The sequence below is a fragment of the Lepidochelys kempii genome, chromosome 21, assembly GCF_965140265.1.
Source record: "Lepidochelys kempii isolate rLepKem1 chromosome 21, rLepKem1.hap2, whole genome shotgun sequence".
In the NCBI taxonomy this organism is placed as follows: Eukaryota; Metazoa; Chordata; order Testudines; family Cheloniidae; genus Lepidochelys; species Lepidochelys kempii.
In genome coordinates, this window is record NC_133276.1 from 7944395 (window position 1) to 7966675 (window position 22281).

Genomic DNA, 22281 nt, shown 5'->3' on the forward strand with positions numbered 1-22281 from the left:
GTTATAAGAATGTTTGTTTAAAAATAACAGTTTATGCATAAAGCTAACCAAACAATTTCAACAGGTTTTCATCTTTGTCTCCCAAACACAAGTGTCATGAAAGTCTAATAGCCTCCAGGTATTTGCATAGACTTGTATTTAAAATTCATTTTGGTTTCATTTTTATTCTCTTTTATGTTATGTTAAAGGAAAGGAGTGTTTATTAAAGTTTGTGCTTCTAAACAATTAGCAAAAGTGGAACTGGTATCACAAGCAAATTAACTCTAAAAAGCTTGGGTAAAAATTCTTTTACTAACTCTTTTGCTAAAACAGAGTGCTCAGCAGGGGAAAGCAATACACCCTCTCCTAGAAAATTGTAAGCATCTATTTTAGCAGTTAAACATTTTATTTAGTATAAAATATTAGTAATGCCCCACAAGTGAAAATGAACGTCTATACAACAATTGCAAAAGTATAGCTTGTGTTATAAAACACTTGGTCCCTATTACATTGTAAACAAAGTTAATCTGTGTATTAAATTTGGGTTACTGAAAACAAGAGAAATGTAAACAAGCAATCAAAACATTATGATGTTAACTAATTTAAGCTGTTTAAGGTTGCATCCCACAGACCAAAGCCACCAGAAGATACCACACCCTGAAGACACTAGAAGATATCAGTACACACGGAAGAAAACCCCAAGCATCAAGAAAAGAAAAATGAAGTGCTTTATAAATAACAGACTGGTCAAGTACACCTCAGTTTACCGTATATGGACTATTAAGTAGGCAATCAGCTAAAAACCACTAGCTGGACCATGTCTATCTGTCACTTAAACTGTATATTAAGCAAAGTGGATTCATGTGTCAGTGATTTTAAATCTTTAGCATCAAAATATGGATGAATTTGGCTACTGTGTAAAAGCAACTATTATTGTTGTACACCATTCACAGTGTGCATAACATTGCTAAACTGTTTCACCAACACACAGATAAAAATTAACAAACTAATGGCAGCAAACAACAAGGCAAGGGAAAAAAAACAAATTGGTAAAGAAATTACGTTTTGTAGTAACTATGAATTGTGTAGGCAAATCCCGTTAGTACTCGTCACAACTTGGGGTCAGTGACACCGCATCCTAACTGAGGCAAATGTTATTCAAAACAATCTTGTTCATTGTCTGGATACCAATACTAGGACCTGACACAGCAATATTTGATAAATTGGCTACTATCCATTCAAGTTAGCTGGAAGACAGCATCTTTAGGAAAAAACTGCATCCATGTCACCTACTGGTGTGTCACAGAGCAATGCAACCAATGGGACAGAGAAGCTAGCTGTTCCTTTTTTTGCGCAGCGAAGCTTACCAGAGGGTGACAACCAGCAGTAAGGGTAACCTGTAACATGGATGGGCAGTACTGTGTAGTAACTAATTACAAGAAATGTATATATAAAGGCCTCATTTGTAATGTCACTACTACCAATTTCTGTTTTACTTCTCATATACATAGCACTGTGGGACACATTGTAATAATGCCTAACCCAGTATTTCAAAATACTCAGCCTACGACTAATAACGATACAGGTGGTAACTGTAATTGCCCTAATAGGAGTGTGTTGCTAAGTAGCGAAGTAAAAGGGCCACACTACAACACCAGTTTGGAAAAGGATTGATATGCTTGGATATGAGGTGGTGTCGTACGTACACATACAGACTATACATATATATCTATATATACTGCAAATATTTTAAAATAAAATATATAAAAAACTATAAAATATCCATATATTTTAATTATTTGGGGGTGCCCCCAAGGCTCAATCATAAAACTACATTCCTCAATCATGGTCCCGGGACTAACATTCCCTGTCCCATCATAAAGGACTAAAAACAATTGGTGCCAGAACACCCTGATACAGGGTTATAGTGTAAATGAACGCTCTGAAGATGATACAAGGAAACAATGACCCCTCTTAAAGACAAGGTCAGGATGATGAATAGAGATGTTTTCACTGAACCTACATGTACGAGGCAGAGGGGCAATATGTAACTTGTTTGTATCGCTTTATAAAAGAGGGGTCACAGGGTCCGAGTCTTTGTCCCGCCAAGGGCTGGGGAGAATGGAAAGTCTCCCCATTCACTGAGCCACATCCATTGTCACAGGCATACATGTCATAGTGTAATTGTAGACACTGATCCGGGGAGCTAGGACCATACTCCGTGGCCAATGAACCTGGCCAAGTGCCCTCGTTACAGAAACAGAGTCTGTGGTCTTTTGGGCCGTTCGATCAGAGCCTGCTGTATAGGCTAACTGGCCTGTGCATGCAGAGAGAACACACATGCAGTCACTGACTGACTACACTGTGGACCTCAATGGATGGTGCAAGAACAACTAGTAGTGGTGAACAGAACCCAGTGATCCTAACCTCTAGTCCCCTGTTCTAATCAGTAGGCTTAAGACTAGGGAGAGCTGGCCCGCTGAGTGTCCTCAGGCAAATCACTTAACGGCTCCATGCCTCAGTTTCCCCATCTGTAAAATGGGAATAACAATATTGATGTCCTTTGTAAAACACTTTGAGATCTACTGCTGAAAAGAGCTAGATAAGAGCAGGACATTATTATTATTAATTATTATTATTATTAGTCCACATTCATCCTTAAGTCTCTGATTACCATTTGCAGTTTCTGCTGCATATCTTCTCATGTGAAAAAGATCTTCATGCACCCAATCAGTTCCACGCTTCCCATTTCTTCCTCAAGCTCAGAGATGTCTCAATGTCACTGTCTTTCTATTAAAAATTTGCGCTTTAACATCTGCAGCCTCTGCCCGTTGGAACCAAAGTCTCCTGGTGCTTCACTGAACAGTTTATCCTTGTATACAATATTTTCTGGTTTGCATAAGACACCCTATTGCAGTCTTAGGATACCTATGATAGACCAAATAGCCAATTAAATAAGCTGCAATTAAGTTATCTGCTCCTTTCCTAGATTTCTTCACTTTTACTTTTAACCAGCTATGTCCTAAAAGGGTGAGTGGAGTGGACCTTTGGCAACTTGCTCACCCTAATCTCCGTGACCTTGATGAATGTGCCCTTTGATAATGTGGTTACCAGCCTCTTATCACTGTTTGCAGAGCAGTCTCACCCTATGCCAGCTGATAACGGTACCTACCACAGGCTTTTCCCCCCACACTTTCTATTTCGTTTCATAATTGTTCTTTGCCTCTTAGCCACGTCTAAAAATAAAGGACTCAGTAGACTTACGATAAAAGATTAAAAGGACTAAATTAAGACAGCCTGGCCAAACTGCAGAACATGGGTTTCAGGTGGAGGTTCTCATAAGTTTAAGAGAAGCTGCAAAACACTAAGATACCAGGACAGTACAAGGGGTGTAATTAGAAATGTGATAAAATTAAAAGGAAAATTTAAGATGGATATTAGGAATAATGGCCTCATTGGCTCTGGAACAAACTCCCCAAGAAAGTAGAGGAAGGAATGTCTCATCATTTGGAATCTCTAAACTGAGAGTGCAGAATGGATTGCGGGACACAATGCAGATTCTGTTTACCAGTCTGTTCTGCAGTGCAGCCTCTAGGACAGTGTTTCCCAGCCTGTGTGGCTGCCCCTCCATGAGATCAAGGATACTGCAACAAGATGTAGGAAAGGTACCCACCCACTCCTACCACCAATGTTTTGCTCCACTGCCATATCCTCTAAGGCAGAGCTGCTGAAACATACTAGCTGATCCCTATTGCAGCTGGGGCTTTGCTAGACATCTAGTAGGGTGGCAGCAAGAAGAAGGCTTGCGGAAATGAAATAATACTCTTCATGAAGTATTAAATCCATGGTCCAGGTGGAGAAGCCCCTGCAGGGGTAAGCCAATGGGGTAGCTGCCAGTATGGAGGTCAGGGAGTTGAGGGTAGCAAGGGCCTTGGAAACCTGGGCTCAGGGGAACATAGGGGGTGAACATATAGGAAGACCCTGCCTACAGCAGCAGCTACCTGCAGCCCCCATTAGTGGCTGCAGGGGAAGGAACCCCAGTCCTCGCTCTGGAGCCTGCAGCTGGGGATGGGATGTTGACTGCTAGGCCCTGCTTTTTAAGGGGGGTTCCCAGGAGCGCAGGGAACCTCAGCTCAGTGGGACAGGGCCCGGCCTACGAGAAGCCAAGCTGGGCCCGGAGCAGGAGTGGTCAGCGCCACAGCAGTGCCTCGCCATCCCTGTTGCCCCCAAGCCAAAGGGGGGAAGGCACAGGGGAGCTGGCAGTTTGCAGAGCAGCCCCCGGGGAACCAGAGGGAGGTGGAGTGTGGGGGGGAGGAAATCTGGGATGCAGCCAGGAGGCGCTGGAGGTAGGACAGCAGTAGGAGTGCAGTTCCCGCAGGGTGTCCAGAGGGGGCGCTGTCGTGCAACAGGCTCCGCAAGGCCTTGCGTGACGGGCGGTGGCTGGGCAGCGCATGCGCTCTTCCCCCTTTCTCCTCCGTGGCTGATGCAATTCTCCAGGCTGGGTGCGGGCGGTAAGTCGAGCTGGCAGCAGCTCGGGTGGGCGGTTGCAATCCAGCAGGGAACCAATCACAGGCCGGGGGCGCTGACGCAGTTGCCCGGATGTTGCGGGACGGCCCCGCCCACTCTCCCCTTGCGACAGCCTGAGCCCTGTCAGGTCAATGGGAGTTGGCCGCGGGCGCGCGCCTCACAGGCTCGTGTGGGTCTCGCGCCGGGTGGGCGGTTTAACCGTCGCTCTCGCGGCTCCGACGCCATTTTGCTCTCGCTCCTTTAGGCGAGGCGGCCGGCCGGGCTGGCCTGGGTCCGCGGGCGGGCTGGGCTCTATGGTGCCGCCGCGGGCCTGAGGGGACTGCCGGCCCGCTGCACTATGGAGCCCTGCCCGAGAGGAGACTGCAACGCCGCTAGGAGATCCCGAGCTTCCGCAGGCAGCAGCTGGATTCCGGCGCCGGAGAAGCGGCCGGGCCGCAGGGAGCGCTGAGGAGCCCCGCTATGGAGCCGAGGAAGCGGGAGCAGGCGAGCCCCGGGCTCGGCCAGGCCAGCTCCCGGTTAGGACTCACCTGGCTGAAGCTCGGCCCCTGTCCCCCGGCTCCTGACGTCGCGGCCCAGCCCCAGCTCAGCGCCCCCTTCTCCTGGCTGCGGCTCTTCTCGCAGCTGCTTTCCCCGCTGCCCGGTCTCCTCCAGCGGCTGCTGCCCGGCCAGGGGCTGAGCAGCGCCCTGTGCCCCGCGGCGGGGGAGCCTCCCGCGGGGGCATCTCAGGCCGCGAATCTTCTGCTGCTGTCCGAGGCCAGCGCCTCACTGAGTTGGGCCGACGGGCATCTGCACGGCGCCCCGGAGATGCGCCGGAAGAGTAGCCTGGAGCCTGCCCAGCCGCTGTGGGGAGCTGGGCTGGTGCGGAGCGGCCTGGCCCCGCTCAGCGTCCGGCAAGTGGACCTGGTCTCCTACATGCTGGGCCCCGGCGGCAGTCTGGGGTCCGGCTACGGCCAAGCCTGCTGCACCGACAAAAGCCACCTGCCCCAGCCCTTGAGCGCCGAGCTCCCCGCGGACGGCTGGCGGGGACCCCCATCGCGGGAGGGGCTGCCAGAAATCCAGCACCTCCGCACCAAGCGCTTGGAGTTTCTCCAGCAGCAGCAACTGGCGACTAATTGCTTGGCCGTGCCTGACCCGGACCATGGCTACCACAGCCTGGAGGAGGAACAGCAACACAGGGGTAACAGCCAAGAGGCTGGGATGCTGAGAGGCCCTGAGGAACTGCCTGAGCACAGCATAGTGGGGCAAGCTGGAGACAGCCCCCTAGAACAGGAAGTATGGCGTCCTGAGAAGGAGGCAACTGAGGAAGCGCCCGTCTCGGAAGAGGATGAAGATGAGGATTCTGATCTAGAGCAAGACCTGCCAGTGTCGTCCAGGCCTGCCTGTGCTAACAGACTGATAGACTACATTATCAGGGGCAGTTCCAGTGGAGAGGAAAGTTCAGAGGGTGAGGAAGACTGGGATGGGGATGATGATGGGTTTGATAGCGAGGGGTCCCTCTCAGATTCAGACTCAACTAGCCAGGATAGTGAGAGCCAGCACCTCTGGAACTCCTTCTGCAGTTTGGATCCTTACAATCCTCAGAACTTTACAGCTGCTATTCGAACTGCTGTTAATAATTCAGAGAAGGTTTTGTCTGGTGAGTCATATGTAGAGGAGGATTCTTCATGGGCTGAAAGCCTTCCTGGCTCTCCTGCCCTCAGTTCTGAAGAGGATGATGAATGGGAGTGTAATAGTGCAGATGAGGAAGATAATTTGAAACTTTGGAACTCATTCTGTAACTCAGATGATCCCTATAACCCCTTCAATTTCAAGGCACCATTTCAAACTGCAAAAAAGAAAGGGAAGCATGACTTAGAAGGAGCATCAGGGCTGTGTATGGTCAGCTCTCAGTGCAATCTCTTATTCACCTGTCAGGTGCAGCTGCTGGAGAACCATAACTGTGGGGGTTCAGATATTGTGCAGCATGGCATTCTTTTTGGAGAGAAACATACAAGTACCAAGAGAAAAAAGGTATATTTCATATTCATGTACTTATGTACTGGTATTGTGGTACAGTTGAACCTTAAAGTTAAGAACACCTTTGGAGTGGAGGTTATTCATAGGTTATTCATAACTCTGAAATGTTCATACCTCTGAACAAAACGTTATTCTTTCAAAAGTTTACAACTGAACGTTGACTTAATACAGCTTTGAAACTTTACTATGCTGAAGAAAAATGGTGCTTTTACATCTTAATTTAATGAACAAGCACAAAGTGTTCTTACCTTGTCAAATCTTTTTTAAACTTTCCCTTTATTTTGTTACTAGCTTCTGTGTAACACAGTACTGTACTGTATATGCTTTTTTGGTCTCTGCTGCTGCCTGATTGTGTACTTCCGGTTCCAAATGAGGTGTGTGGTTGAGCAGTCAGTTGGTGTTCCTAACTGAGGTTCTGCTTTAGTGCCTAGGCACCTCACTCAGGATCAGGGGTCCATTGCTTAGGACAATAGGTGAACACATAAGGAGATATTCTGGCCCTTTGAAGTCATTGGTGGCAGGACTTTTACCCATAGCAAGAGATGATCCCTCCCCCCAACAAGCTTAGAAGCTAATTGTTCAATTAATATTTGAGTGTACATTACTGTTTGCCATTTTATCAAAAACTTGATGTGTTGGTATGATGTGAGTTAACAAAGTTTTGTTTCCGTAATCCTCTGAGTTCTGGAATTTAACTTTCATTTTAAAGCAGGGTTTCCTTGTACTTTCTGCTTTCTGACACTGTCTACTGGTTTTTTTTTATTTTTCTCCTGGCAGTATCTGGAAGCATTAAGGATTTAGTAAAGATTCCTTGTTTTCTTTTAATCTTAACAAAAAAATTAATGTGACATACAAATGTTTGTATTTGTGTCAGGCCCTTATTTGCATTTTATAAATTACCCAGAAATTATTTCTTCAGATTGTAGCCAAGTTACTTTTAGACTAGTTTGTGTAAGAGCACATAGTCATTTTAATCATACTTCTCGTGCAGTGAGAGGAAACTGTTTAATACTATAAAAAGAAAAGGAGTACTTGTGGCACCTTAGAGACTAACCAATTTATTTGAGCATAAGCTTTTGTGAGCTACAGCTCACTTCATCGGATACATTCAGTGGAAAATACAGTGGGGAGATTTATAAACACAAAGAACATGAAACAATGGGTGTTAGCATACACACTGTAATGAGAATGATCAGGTAAGGTGAGCTATTACCAGCAAGGGGGGGGAGGAAGTACCTTTTTTCTTAACACTTGGTAACAGAAGTCAAGAACTTAGTTCTTATAGAGACTTTCCAAACAGTCTGAGTCTTTTAAAAATGCATCATAACACTTCTATTGAGTTTAAATGATAGTAACAATTCTTACTAGTGAGATTGAAGTATTCTTATAGTAATCCAAGGAATTAGTTAAAATATTTTAACACGATACTTCTAAATACAAATAGACAAGTATGGAGATCTGTGTATGGGTTCACTGGTTTTGCTACCAAGTCTCTGAGGAGTTGGCTTGCTAGATGGATGTTGATCTTGTGTACTAGGATTTAGCTTAAATAGCTGTCTAAAAAGTTAACCATTACTTTTAGGCTACTATAGATTGAGTCCCTTTACAAGCATATTGTAAAATGGTGTCAAATTTTGCAAACACCATATAAGGGTTTGTAAGATTGAGTTCCATAATACTGTAACAGCTTATCAAAATAGATGGAACAAGTAAAATCTGTTTTTGTAGTGGTCATAGTGTATGGCCATTTTGTGATTACTTTGAGAGCCTGGCTTGGGGGCATTCTGATTTTCAAGGCTTGTGCCCTGCAGCTTTATGAACAGCCCAATTTCCCAGTCCTTCACCTGTCATTCCAAGTACCTTTTCTTCCAGACATGATCTGATCAGATTGTGATTTGAAGTAGTTTGCCAGCTTTTCCTTATAGGAGAAAGGAGAGCATTTCCCTTATGAGCACCTCCCTGAGGTTTGACTAGGGAGAACTACATCTCCAATCTTCTCTCCCTCACCATCTTATGATGGTTGTATTTTTAACTTCTGCTAGGTCAGGGAGTGGCATTTTGTACTTCCTGACTCACCTAGCATCAGGTGCTACTGCTTTTCTTATTTTAGTTTGTTTTTAACATCTCTACTTTAAAATCTTTATTTTAGAAATTATATTTCTATTCTTAGGTTTTTCCCCTGACAATAGCAGAATTTTTGCAACAGCAAACTTGCTGGGAGATGGGAGCTTGAGGTTGATAGTTTTCTTTGGATGCTGTTGACCCCACCCTTTCCTGCTACTGGGATGGAATATATAAACTATGGCTGTTTGAGCCTAAAACTATATGTATATCTAAGTTAGCCTTTACCATGATTATGGGAATTTAGCATTTCCGCTATTTAGCAGAAAGTAGCTCGACCTGTGTCCTTTTCTAGTATACTTTTGAAGATGAAGCGAAGGATTAGAGGGCCTATAGCACATAACTGCTCTCTTATCAGATTGAGTCCTATTCCTTTAAAAGAGTAGAGCCATCTAGATCAGCCTTCGCATTTTCTGAGCCATAGCTCAAAGGTGAGTTTGAAGGAGCGCCCCCTAATGATATGTCAACACTCGAATAAAAGACCCAAGGCAGGGCTGTGGCTTACTGTGGCTTGGCGGGGGTCATCTCGGGTCCCAAAGCTCTGGCTCCTGTCTGAGCCTGAAGGCTTACATAGCAATTTGACAGTCAGCTGACCTGGGGCAGGCACTAATGAATTGCTGTGAAGATGAACTTCCCTACAGTCACTTGGGGGTACATGTGTATATGTCAAAAGTCCAGCTCTTAGGATTTCACTGTAAAGTCCCACTTCATAATTTGAAACTCTTCAAATTAGGTGTAACTGCATTTTAAAAATATTAGCTGAGTTGTAGCAGCAAATTAACATTAAAAACTTAATGCAAATTTAACACTGAATAGCTTTTCATTCTGTTTTGTGGAAACAGTGAAGACATGAGACTGAAAAAAGATTCTAGAAAGTGACTCATTTTAGAAGCAACCATTTCGTGCGAAGTGCACTTCGTGTAATGTTGAAAGTATACTTAACACTTTATAATGGACAGTATATTAGACAAAGATCGGAATCCTCACCTGAAGGGTTTAGTTTTAAAGAGTATGCACGTATACTACATAGCGCATACACATACAAAGTGGCTAGTGGATATTGCAGCTGGAATGTTTTCATATAGTAGCAACTTTTAGTTTAATGTCAGTGTAGTTATGTGCAAATTAACTCCAAGTAGATATTTACTTTCTGTTCTTCGATTATACTTTATTTTTTTGGCTTTGTGTAGGCATTCTAAAGAGCCACATAGTGCACTTGTATAAAGGTTCCTGTACTTATTCTTTTATCTTCAGTATCTTGCTGCATGTCAGATGAAGGCTTTTAAAAATAAAAGGAGTACTTGTGGCACCTTAGAGACTAACCAGTTTATTTGAGCATGAGCTTTCGTGAGCTACAACTCACTTCATCGGATGCATCCGATGAAGTAGCATGAGCTTTCGTGAGCTACAGCTCACTTCATTGGATGCATCCGATGAAGTGAGCTGTAGCTCACGAAAGCTCATGCTCAAATAAATTGGTTAGTCTCTAAGGTGCCACAAGTACTCCTTTTCTTTTAGCGAATACAGACTAACACGGCTGTTACTCTGAAACCTGCTTTTAAAAATGTTATTGGAATGCATGAAACTTGAATTTTTAGGACCACCTTACCTATTTCACTTGTTTGCAGTGGTAATTTAGATATAGTAATTTTCAAACAATTTTCAAACCCTTTACGTAATCCTTCCTAGTAACACAGTGAATGAACAATGATCTGTATGCAATATCTAGCTTGATATTACAAAAGTTGATAATTGTACCCAAGGGCGTGTCGTAGACTGATGTAAAGGGGATGAAATTAGTAGGCCACAAAGGGACAGGCTGATGTAACTATCCAGTTTATTTGAAAGCAGATATTTAATTAGGTATGGCTGATCTATTACCCAAAGATTGCTAAAAAGTGCCAGAGGGTTTTAGACAAATCACCTTGTGCAAATTGTGCAAATCACCTTGAATAATTTAACATACAACATTGTGTTCATTTTCCTGTTCAGGTTTTAAAAACTTGAAGACCCTTTAATTTATAGGGGAACAGGGTATCTGTTAACACACTGTGTTGAATTAACTAAAGATTTGACTTCCAATGGGGAATTAAAGCTAAAACGGAGTTTTCTGGACTAGTTTTAAGACTATGATGACTCTTTTTGATCAGTCATTGTATGATCCCTTTGATAAATAGCCCAGTAGGTCACTACATAGAAGCTTTATCTTCCTCACTGCCAGTGCTCAAAGTGTACACAGGTGTGGGGTGAGGGTGGCAGTGGTAACTGAAACCTCCTGGAAGTAGCCTTGAGGAAGTGTAAAACTAAGGCTTGTGCACACTGGGGATTTCAATCTTTGGCACCACCGGAGTAAATGCCCAGTGTAAGGCAAAGCTGCAGCCTGCACCAGTGTGCTTTACTCCTGTTTCAAGCAGGGATAAGAACACAAGTGCATATAGCCTCTTTGCCTGTTTGAACTGGGATAACTCTGTAGTGTAGCTATGCTGGAGGCTGTCACTGATGGCTGTTCCTGGTACGAAGTATGTAATTTTAAGAGGTACAAAAAATTATTCTAGGCAATTTCTGCATTTACATTACTTTAACTTGCAATTGACAAAAAGCTGGATGACTTTGAGGTTGCAAATGAAGTGCTTCTTGGATGACTGAGGTTGCAAATGAAGTGCTTCTTGGCTGAGTGGCTAGCTTTAAAAAAAAATTAAGCAAGTTTATACAGCTTAAGTTAAACTTCTGACAGACTCACATTGCCCCTCTTGTGGTTTTATTTGAGTACAGAATCCATTTGCATTGGAAATGCCTTTGTCTAGATGTTGGCATCAGAGGTTTTGCCTTTTTGTTAAATTATAGAAGCTCTTTTCCTCTTGAAGGATTCCATAGTAGCTATGTCAGTCATACATTTTGGGGGGACGGAGGGGGAGGAGAGAGATGCAAAGAACAGCTTCTCAGTGAGAATGTTTTGCAGAGTATAAGGGCCTGTCTACACTTACAGCACTGCAGTGACACAGCTGCGGCGCCTAGAGCTTCTCCCATTGGCATAGGTACTGCACCCGCCTGAGAGGTGGTAACTAAGTCCATGGGAGAAGCCCTTCCATTATTGTAGCATTGTCTGCATTGGGAGTTAGGTCGGTATAACTGTTTCACTTGGGGATGTGGATTTGCAACACCTGAGTAATATAGTTATACTGACATAAGTTTGTAGTGTAGATCAGGGCTGATTGTTCAAAGTGGAGTGTTTCCAAGAAATTGGAATTAATACACTTGTTCTGAACATTGCTATGGGATCTTTAATGACAAATAGTCAGTGCTTCAGGTTTAAATTGCATCTGAAAGACTGACCATAGCAAAACGAAGAGGTACATAATTAGATACTGTATGTTGAGTTTAAAGTACAGTATGGCATTCATTTTAGCCTATTAATAGCTAAGATCAGAAGGATAATACAGTAGTTAAATCTTTAAAATAGTATTTGGCTAGGTGGTGAGCTAATACTGTGATTCGAAATATTTTGTTTGAATTTTAAATATAATGAAAATGTTGTATAATCATTATGGAAGGGGACACTGCCTCTGTTTTAGTAGCATGCCTGTCAAAGGTTTGGTCATAGCTTTAAAGATATACTTATTTGCTGCATCATGAAGCTTAGGGTTGTGACATTTGAAAATACCATTACTGTAATTTCAAAACTCTGTTCGTGGTATTTAAATAGACATGCTGAATTTGCTGAGAGTCCTAAATAACTGATCTGTGTTGTCCTAGCCATGTAGCAATAAGAGTGCCGCTTCCTTAAGTTTAAAAACTGTATGACATCCTCTTCTCTATATTGATGTGGGGCTTCTTGTTTACACTTTAGTACCCATACAGTCTATTCAGAACAGTACACAACTTAAGTAACCTTCAGGAACTAAGTTATCCTGTTTTTACCTTTGTAAAGAGAAACTAAAATACACCGATTTAAAAACAGGCTTGTGTTGTCATAGTCCAATGTTAGTGTAAAGACCACGCTGCACAAGTCAGTCAACATTGAATTATGTTTTCAGTAGGTTTTTTGGAACAGTTCTTAATTTAAGAGCCCTCATGGCAAAATATGGTAACAGTAACTGCAAATACTAATTAAGAATGAGATTGCTTTGCGTAAATGATTGTCCAGTGCTTTAATACAGTGGCTCTCAACCAGGGGTCCGGAGCGCCCTGGGGGCCCACAAGCAGGTTTCAGGGGGGTCCGCCAAGTAGGGCCACCATTAAACTTGCTGGGGCCGAGGGTAGAAAGCCAAAGCCCCACCACAAGGAGCTGAAGCCAAAACCTGAGCAACTTAGCTTTACGGGCCCCGGGTGGCATGGGGCCCTGATCAGTTGCCCTGCTTGCTACCCCCTAATGCTGGTCCTGGTTTTTATATGCAGAAAAACAGTTGTGGCACATATGGGCCATGGAGGTTTTTATAGCATGTTGGGGGGAGGGCCTCAGAAAAAGGTGGAGCGCTCCTGCTTTAATAAATATCTTATCTCTTATAGGTAACATTCCTTGAAGAAGTTACTGAGTATTATGTAAGCAGTGAAGAAGATCGGAAAGGACCCTGGGAAGAACTTGCACGGGATGGATGCAGGTTCCAGAAACGAATTCAAGAAACAGAAGATGCTATTGGATACTGCTTAACCATAGAACATAGACAGAGGATATTTAATAGACTCCAGGAAATATACACCCCTACCCAGATATAACACGACCCAATATAACATGAATTCAGATATAGCGCAGTAAAGCAGCGCTCTGGAGGGCAGGGCTGCGCACTCTGGCGGATCGGCACGTCCGCGTGTCTGGCTCTGACATGCAGCTCTGAGTGGCGTGTTAAGGTGGCCGGGCCGGGGCCGAGGGGTTGGATAAGGGGCAGAGGGTCTCGGGGGGCGGTCAGGGGACAGGGAGATGCGGGGGAGGTTGGATGGTTCGGAGGTTCTGGGGGCAGGGCGGTCAGGGGATGGGGAATAGGGGCATTGGATAGGGCATGGAGTCCCGGGGGGCCTGTCAGGGGCAGAGGTGTGGATGGGGGTGGGGCAGTCGGGACAGGGAGCAGGGGGGTTGGGTGAGGCTGGGGTCCTGGGGGTGATTAGAGACGGGGGGGTTTCTGGAGGGGGCGATTGGGGACAAGGAGCGGGGGGGCTTAGATAGGGGTTGGGGTCTTGGGGGGGTTCTCTGGAGGGGTCAATCAGGGGACAAGGAGCGGGGGCTTGGATGGGTCGGGGGTTCTGAGGGGCCAGTCGGGGTGGGAAGTGACTATTAATAATGGAAATGCTCGAGGCCAAAGCAAGTTTGATATAATGCAGTTTCGCCTATAATGCGGTAAGATTTTTTGGCTTCTGAGGACCGCATTATATCTGGGTAGAGGTGTACTACAAAAGGTTTGATGTTTTCTAGCCCCCTAAATTTGGTAGCCCTGCTACCCTACTGTTCCTATAACAGGGAGCTAAGCATAACTTTAATACTGCTTCCAAATTTAATGTTCAGCCAATAAAATATACCTAATTATGTCCAGTTTTGACATGGAAACAAAAAATACCTTGGTCAACTTGAAGAATAAGAGTGGTGTAATTGTATTGCTCTGAAAGCGGTTTGTATCTCAACTGTTCAGGTAAAATCCAGTCCATAAATGCCTTTTGTACACACTGTCCGTCGCTACAACCGATTGGATGGTTTAGTGAGGTCCTCGGATCGGCCCTGCTAGGGTCGGTCATGGCTATGGTGGAGTACCGAGAAGATGGTCAAACTTGACTATCTAGGGGAAGTAAAAGTTGTAACAAGGTTTCCATAGGTGAACTTAATGAAGGGTCATTAATGGGGTGTGTGGGGAGCGACAGGACCGGGGTGGGCAACTGACCCTGGACCGGGGGGGTGGAACTCAATGCAGGTGTGTGGCCGGGATGGTGCACGAGGGGAGGGAAAAAGTCAGTGGCCCCAGTCATGTCCACCTCCCAGTCATGCTGGGAACAGAGTGAAACCCTGGATCCCTGGGAGAGGGCAAGGCCACAGCAGCACTTTCTCAGCGGGCCTTCTGGGACGATGCCCCCTGAGGTCACGCAGAGCTGGCTGGTGGGTGCCGGGCAGCACTCCGTATGCCGTCCATCACTGCCTGCCTACCCCATAGGTCGGAAGCGGCAAGGGAGAGCACCCCAGAGGGATTGGAGCAGTTTCCCTCAACCAGGAGCCGGGTACCTAGCGCGCTCTGTGAGCTTTGCAGCCCAGGGAAGGCGGTGGTTCAAAGACTTGTGTGGCACATGCCACCCACCCCTATCCCCCCCCAGTCCACGGGAAGCCCAGGAGGGAGAAGGGATACCCTGCTTCCCTCTCTGCTGTGTCTCTGTGTGCCTCTGTCTGCCATATGTAGGAGAAGAGTGGCTATTAAGTTGGAATTTTGCACTTTTGAAAAAACAAGAATCTGAAATATTTATAGGGTTCAAAACCCAATGATTACAGTTCTGATTTAAAGTTTGAATTGGTAGTTGCTGCAGTTCAGTTGTCTTTTTCTCAACTTCTTTTTTTATTTTTCCTGCTAATTGTATTAGTTAACAGTGCTTGGTCTCCTTCTCAAGAATTCAGTTTTGCTTATCAGGTTTTTTCGTTGTTACATAACACCTTCGATAATGTATGTATTTAAATATTTTGAACTAAAGCTGGATTTCAGGAGAGCTGAAAACTACCAGTGCTGCTGTTCTTGTGTTTTCTAAATATAAAATTCTTGCCTGGTACTTATCAAAGCTAGTTGTGCAGTAGGTCCGGGTTCTTTCAGAGCTCTGGAAAGCTCTGTTACCCTGATCAGCATATGCAACATGTAGTACATGTACTGATGTTGAGGGTGACAGTCTGAGCCTAGACTGTATCATGGGCAGGCATCTGCCGGTTATGCTTTAGTTTTCACTTTAACAGCTTGTGGCAGTTGACCTGCAAAGGACAGTGAAAAGTGCAATTCTACATCAGGTTCTTGGCCTTTTGAACCAACTCGTCAAGCTCTAAAGCTACATCCAAGTACACACGTTCTTTACAGAAAACAAGTATTAATACCACCCTGCCTCAGCACCTCCAATTAACGGATAGTATAAAACCATATACATGGAAACTGACAGTTAAGATGTCTCCAATTGAAGAAAAATGCATTCTTTAGTCACGTTCTAAGTTTACGATCTCAATCGGAAGCTATTTATTCTTTTAAACTAGTAGTAATCTTTCTTTATTTGAATGAAGTTGAATATTGCTCAAAAAGACAGTAAGATATTCTGTCTTCCTGTAAAATTAAAGGTCTACTTTATTGTAGAGCTTGTCTGATAAACTTGAATAGCCATAAAATTGGCTATACAGAAACTATACACCAACCTTGTTCAGAGTTTTTTTAATCCCTATTAAGCAAGCATGAATTGGATTGCCTTTTCCTGCAAATTGTCTTAAATTAGTGTGTCCTGGTGAAATCCTCTTGAATCTTTTTTGGCATTTCAGCTTCTAGCAATTTAAGAAATGATCTCAGGTCAAATTTAAACCCAAAATTGGGTTATGTAAAAACTTACAAAACATAAAGCTAGTAGAACTGCTTCCATGATTTAAAAAAAAATTCCAATGGCAACAACTCTTAAACCACCAGTTTCCCTACAGTGCTTGCAAGCCAAACTGTGTGATAGTGAGAGGAAGGATGGTCTTGTGGTTAAAGCACACGAGATCCCATTCTTTTCTCAGCTCTGCCAGTCTCCCTCTAGGTTCGGACAAGTCACTTTTTTGCCTTGATTTCTCTGTAAAATTAAGAATGCTCCCTTGCCTCAAAGGGTTGTGTGAGGTTTTAATTCATTAGTATTTGTTAGTGTTGTGAGATCATGTGAAAGACAGCATTATAGGAATATAAATATTGACTCAATGGGGAAAGAACTAGAAAGGAGCTCAAAAGTGAAGCTGACTAGTGAGTGGGTTTTCATTGTCCCTAATTAAGTAAAATTAGACTAAAATTCTGTCAGTTTTTAATGTAAGGAATCTGCTTAATTTTCAACCTGACAGCATCTCAATCTTTTCCATACATCTTCATCATAGCAATAAACATAGTTTTCATTGAGGTACATATCTGCATAGGTAAGCACTTCGAACTAAATTGCTGTCCCCTTCAAAGCATTAGGTGCAAAATGAAAAGAGGGGGATTCTGGCACTAACCTCTCAGCCATAGAAATCCAAAAATAAAATCCCTAAACAAAAGCAAACCAATTTTAGTTATCTATTCTTTCCTTTCTCTACAACATATCTTAAAATAGTAATGAAGGATATGGAAGGCTGTTTTTTGTATGTATAAGTGTTTCACTAAAGAGCACCTGTTAATTTTGAACTTTAAATCAAAGCTGTAATTATCAGATTTTATTTTTATATAATTTTAGAGAGGTGAAGTTAGAAGCCTGACAACCTTCTAAATTGGATTTATACAGATTTTAATTGATTTGATTGTATCCAATTTGTTGGGTTTTTATATCTAATGTTATATTTCTGTATATAATAAAATTTATTCAGAACTAATGTGTAAATTGAAATAAAGATATTTGCAAGATAGTGCCAAGTTGTTTGTCTTTGAAGGGTATTACATGAGGTATGAGGGGTGGAACTGCAAACAGAGTCTGCTAAACATCTATATGTAACTTGTACCCTTGTTTCAGACAGTAGCTGTGGTCCAGTAAAAACTATAAATGTGTATAGAATTTTGATGTGCAGCTGTTGTAAAAGAGAAATACGGTGCTTTGTTTTCCTTTAACAAGCTTGTTTTATTTGATATGTGAGCAGTTTTGTGCTGTTATTTCTTAAACTAAGCTGCTATGGGCTTGATCAGAGGTTGGAGAGATCTTAAGGAAAACAAATTGATGTAAAAGTGACATTGGTGATTCAGAAGTTGTCACTCTTCACTCTGACCCAATAGCTCTGCGTGGTGGTAAGGGATACTCTGTAGCTGAAATGTCTACCTTTTGGCCAAAATATAAAGTTTAGGGTCCAGGCTACATGCAGTCAAGATCTTGTGTCCCTTTTTGGAACAGTAGGGTTTTAATCTTGATCAGATTTCTATTTGGATAATACATTTTGTCTGCTGAAATTCCCCTTGTAGTTGACACTGGATGTAGTATACATACATACTTCTCTCGTCAAGATATGTAGTATTATGCTGTTAAACAGCTGTTGTGTTTTAATAGTGAAGTGAATATATATAAAGTATCTCATGTTTCAGAGAAACAGCCATGTTAGTCTGTATTCGCAAAAAGAAAAGGAGTACTTGTGGCACCTTAGAGACTAACCAATTTATTTGAGCATAAGCTTATGCTCAAATAAATTGGTTAGTCTATAAAGTATCTCGGGATCTTCCGAAAAAGACTTGCTCTCCCCCCCCCCCTCCTTCCATGGAATTTATTACTTGTTTTGTTTCATGAGCTAAACATCTAATGTTGCTTTAAATTAGAATCACTTATGTTTTCCATGTGTTGCTTTCTGGCATCACTGTCTAAATTTTTCATTTTCTTCTGTATGTGTTTCAACAGCTGTAATAGACCATGAATGTGTGGTGATTGGTACAGAACAGCAGGCGCACAGATCCAGAGGGTGGCTAAATTCAGTGGAGACCTAATCCATGGTAGTACCAGCCCATGTCACTGTTTTGTTTTCCCCTTCCAAAAGATGGTGTATCCATTTTATGCAAACCTGCTCATAATTCCAAATTTCTTGTAGATCAAGGAAAAATATTTTGTTACACATAAAATGGGAGCGAGTTGACAATGTTATGAAAATGTATTTGGGGGGGAAGGGAGGAAAGGAGCATGATGCACCACAATGAAATGCTATATTCAAATGTACAATATGCTTTTTAGGTAAGTGTTTATGAAGGTGGCAGTGCAAAAATCACAACTGTACAACAGCTGTTTTCTTAAAAGGGCAACAGAGGTCACTGTTGGCAGCAGAATAGAATGCACAAAATCAGGTGATGCAACTACGGTGTAAATCATTTATCAGATTTGGGATTTCTACTATTTAGTGAATGGAAGCGTTCTTAAGTCAATTGAATTAAGAGGTTCCCATCTTGAATATAGAATGCACAATTGGTCAATATAGCATAGGAAGGATCAAATTGTTTTAAAGAAGCAACATCATAGGATGCTAAAGATAGTAGGTCTGAAAAATTTGCTGAGAGGAGTGGCTTAAAAAAAAAGTTGGGTTTATGCTAATTAGTAAAATAAATTATCTGAAGGATTAATATGACTGTTTCCGATGTTCGTATTAAAGGCTTCAAATAACTACCATTTTTGCATTATCTCCTATAAAGAGGGAAGTGAGTCCTCGCTGATTCATTCAAAGAGTAATAATACTCATTTGGAATGCTTTATGAGGGAAATGCAAAACCAAAGAGTAGAAATAAATTGAGGAAGCAGATTTCAGTGCCTGGCATTGGACAAGCCTGGCAAAGCAGGAACATGGTATTACAGTACAAGTGAAAACTGTTTCAAGATGTCTTGCGTTATCAGTTACTTCATTGCTCTTCCTGTTGAGAGCATAATCTATTGATATGTAATGTCTCTTGGTAAGCAAATTCTTAATAGTGCAGATTAGTATTTGCTGCTGTTGCAGCTGTATGGGTGTAATAACCATTTTAATCTGCTTTGTGCACTTTTCAGTTATCGGAGAATTGGCAGATGTGAATAGGGAGATGGGGCAGGTCTGTGTAAACTGGAGCTTTAAGTAGGCAGATGGTGCTCTGCGCTTCCTTGCCATCTCGTGGTCCGTTCTATTCTTTGAGTGCCTCCGTTTTTAGTAAACATGGCCTGCTTGGAGCTGATGTCTGCTGCTGTTGGTGCTTTCCCTCCAGGCCATGCAGTCTGCTGACAATGGAACCTTCAGTATAAAGTCTTGATGGACATTCAGACAATTGCACTGCTCAATTGGCTGACCATTTCTAACAGCAGACTGCCATTGTGACTGTTTCAGGGGGGCTTGGTGCTTTTGGATAATGGACCTTTCAATGGTGGTTCTAGAGGCAGTGTTTCAGTAGACTGTAGATTTGAAATTTGACTCAATTTTCAATTTCAAGTCAGTAGCAACAAATATGAGGAATTAATGATGTTGGCTAGGGCCAGGCATTACTGTGGGGTATCACTGTTTTCCCCCCTCGCAGCATAGAAAATGCACCTGAGACTGAGCCCACAGCTCTCCCTGATCTCTCTTGAACCAAGATTGCCACACTTGTTTCCATAACAATGGCTTAGAGGGAAAATTATCATTCTTAGGCAATGAGAGAGATCCTGCTCAGCTTGTGGAAATCCTTGGAAATAATACCTGAGTTAATCACAAATAGTTTATCAAATGTCCGAAAGCTATTGTCTCCACATATTCTGACAATAAATGTTTCTGAAAAGCTGTTTTAACCCCTTTCTCAAATGGCTCTAAGGTCTGTCTTATGGTGCAGATAATGAATAAAAATCAACACTCTAGGGTACCTTATTTAGTTGAACATAGCCTTTAGTTGGTTCACGAGTCAAAAACTTTATTTTTTTCTCCTGTCTGCCAGCACATCTAGCTGCAAGCTGGAATGTGAAAATCTTGTTGGTAACTTTTTGCTTTTTATTCTACTAGTACTAAAGAGTCTGCACTTTGAATTTAGCTGATACATTAGGTAGCGCACAATTTCTTTTGCTGTCCTCTAGTTCTGTATCATCTCCACAGGCCTAACAGGAGTAACTACTGACAAGTTAAACAGCTATGAATAATTGACACACGGAGTAAATATGCTAGCTGCTATTGTTACCGTTCACTCTATCAACACCAAATTCCATTTATGCATTGCTTGATATTACTACATGGAGATAGTTTTGCCCTACCAAGGAACAGGTTTCCTCAGAAAATCCACCATGTGGATGGAGGAAGGGACACTGCACAATGACTGGATCCTAATGAGTGGAATTCAGGAAAAGTTCCATTCGCACCTTTTATCCACGCTGTAGAACTGATCAGCTGTTACTGTGAAAGGAGCTCAGGTTACATCAGCTCTTGGCTGGTTGGTGGTTTCACCAATGGGGAGACATTTTAAAAAAAAACAAAAAACCAACCTTATAAATGCTGGCCATTTCCCTTGGGGGAAAGAAGCACAAGAAACTATTAGTAGCAGGCATCCATCTGTTAGTGCTGCCTGATGCTACAGCACGTAATGACAGGTCTGTTGGTAACAAAAACAATTGCTACTTTCCAGTTGGCCCGGTTGTTTGAGGACATCTTGCGTTCAGCACTCTTTTTCTGTCCGCTATAGCTGAGTAGAAAAGACACAAAGCTAGGGGAAAACCAGCTGTATGCAGAATGCTGTCTAATGTCTAAAATTTCAATTATAGTAATGTTAGATGCTGCAATAGTATGTGGAACAGTTTCAGAGAGGTCATTTAAATTAGTGTTCCTTTAATTGAGGGATTTAATGCCTATAGAAGTTCCTATTTTTCCTATAAAATATCTATTTGTATTAAGTTGTACATAGAAGTTCCTATAGAATATCTGTTTGTATTAAGGTTGCACGCAAAGCCCCAGCCAAGGTCAGGGTCCAATTGTGCTTGATTCTGTACATACATACAGTAAGAGAGTCTCTGTCCTGAACAGTTTATAAGCGTGTCTTGTGTATTTAGCTAAGGATGGGAGAAAGGAGTATTATCCTCATTTTATTGATGGGGAACTGAGGCCCTGTTGACACACAAACTTGCACCAGTATAAAGAGATCTTGGTTTTTAAAATTGATTTTGTTAAACCCGTGCACGCCCCTAGCAGAATACACTTATCGATGTACAACTGTTTCAGCAGTTTAACTTGTTGGTAAATCTGCTATGTCTGTTGTAAAGACAAAATAAGCAAAGGTGTGTCCACATGTGACATGTTTGTGCCAGTTTAAATCTGTTTGCAAACGAATTTTAGTTAAATGGATGCAGCTTCTGTGTGTGGAGCAGACATGAGGCACAGAGATTAAGCAATTTGTTTATGGTCACACACAAAGTTTGTAGCAGCTGGAAACTGATCCCAGAACTAAGCGTCTGTTAAAATGTAGTTATTGTTTAGTTGAGGAACTGCACAAAAACACAATTATACAGACTAGAGCCCTCTTATAGTGAAAACACTGACCCTGTAATAGATAAGCTATTACCAGCAGGAGAGTGGGGTGGAGGGAGAGAGAACTTTTTGAAGTGATAAACACCCATTTTTTCATGGTCCGTGTGTATAAAACATCCTCACTGCATTTTCCACTTTATGCATCTGATGAAATGAGCTGTAGCTCACGAAAGCTTATGCTCAAATAAATTGGTTAGGCTCTAAGGTGCCACAAGTCCTCCTTTTCTTTTTGTGAATACAGACTAACACGGCTGCTACTCTGAAACCTGTGTATAGAGAAATTGGATGAAAGTCCTATGTTGTAATGCATCTTAATGAACAGGTTGCAATCTGTTCAAATGAAATTTCACAGAATGAAGCTTTCTGGGGGCAGGGAGCGGATAAGAGGCTTCCACTGTATTTATACTTCGTGTCATTTTACTATGTCTCAGTGACCAGGGCTGCTTATTTTAAATTTTCGGTTTTAAGAAGATTGCTTCTTAGCAATGAGTTTGTTGGCCAAATCTCAGGCTCAAGCC

The 22281-nt window shown here is 42.6% G+C and overlaps 1 protein-coding gene across 2 annotated transcripts; it reads left to right on the forward strand.

Annotated features, from left to right (window-relative positions):
• Positions 1 to 4818: 4818 nt before the first annotated feature.
• PPP1R15B (protein phosphatase 1 regulatory subunit 15B) lies at positions 4819 to 13529 on the forward strand. 2 transcript variants are annotated; one of them, XR_012155802.1, is made up of 3 exons: positions 4819 to 5950; positions 6421 to 6516; positions 13150 to 13189. XR_012155802.1 is itself a non-coding variant. In XM_073319679.1 (2 exons), exons 1-2 carry the CDS (start codon positions 4966 to 4968, stop codon positions 13354 to 13356), a joined length of 1758 nt encoding a protein of 585 aa, XP_073175780.1. In that variant the 5' UTR covers positions 4819 to 4965; the 3' UTR covers positions 13357 to 13529. The 2 variants fall into 2 exon arrangements, 1 of the variants encoding a protein (XP_073175780.1); XM_073319679.1 differs by having other exon boundaries at positions 4819 to 6516; positions 13150 to 13529.
• The last annotated feature ends 8752 nt before the right edge of the window (positions 13530 to 22281 follow it).

Coding starts and splice junctions, on each gene's coding strand:
- PPP1R15B (XM_073319679.1), top strand. CDS start 4,966: ATGGAGCCGAGGAAGCGGGAGCAGGCGAGCCCCGGGCTCGGCCAGGCC. Junction 6,517..13,149: donor CAAGTACCAAGAGAAAAAAG/GTATATTTCATA, acceptor TATCTCTTATAG/GTAACATTCCTTGAAGAAGT.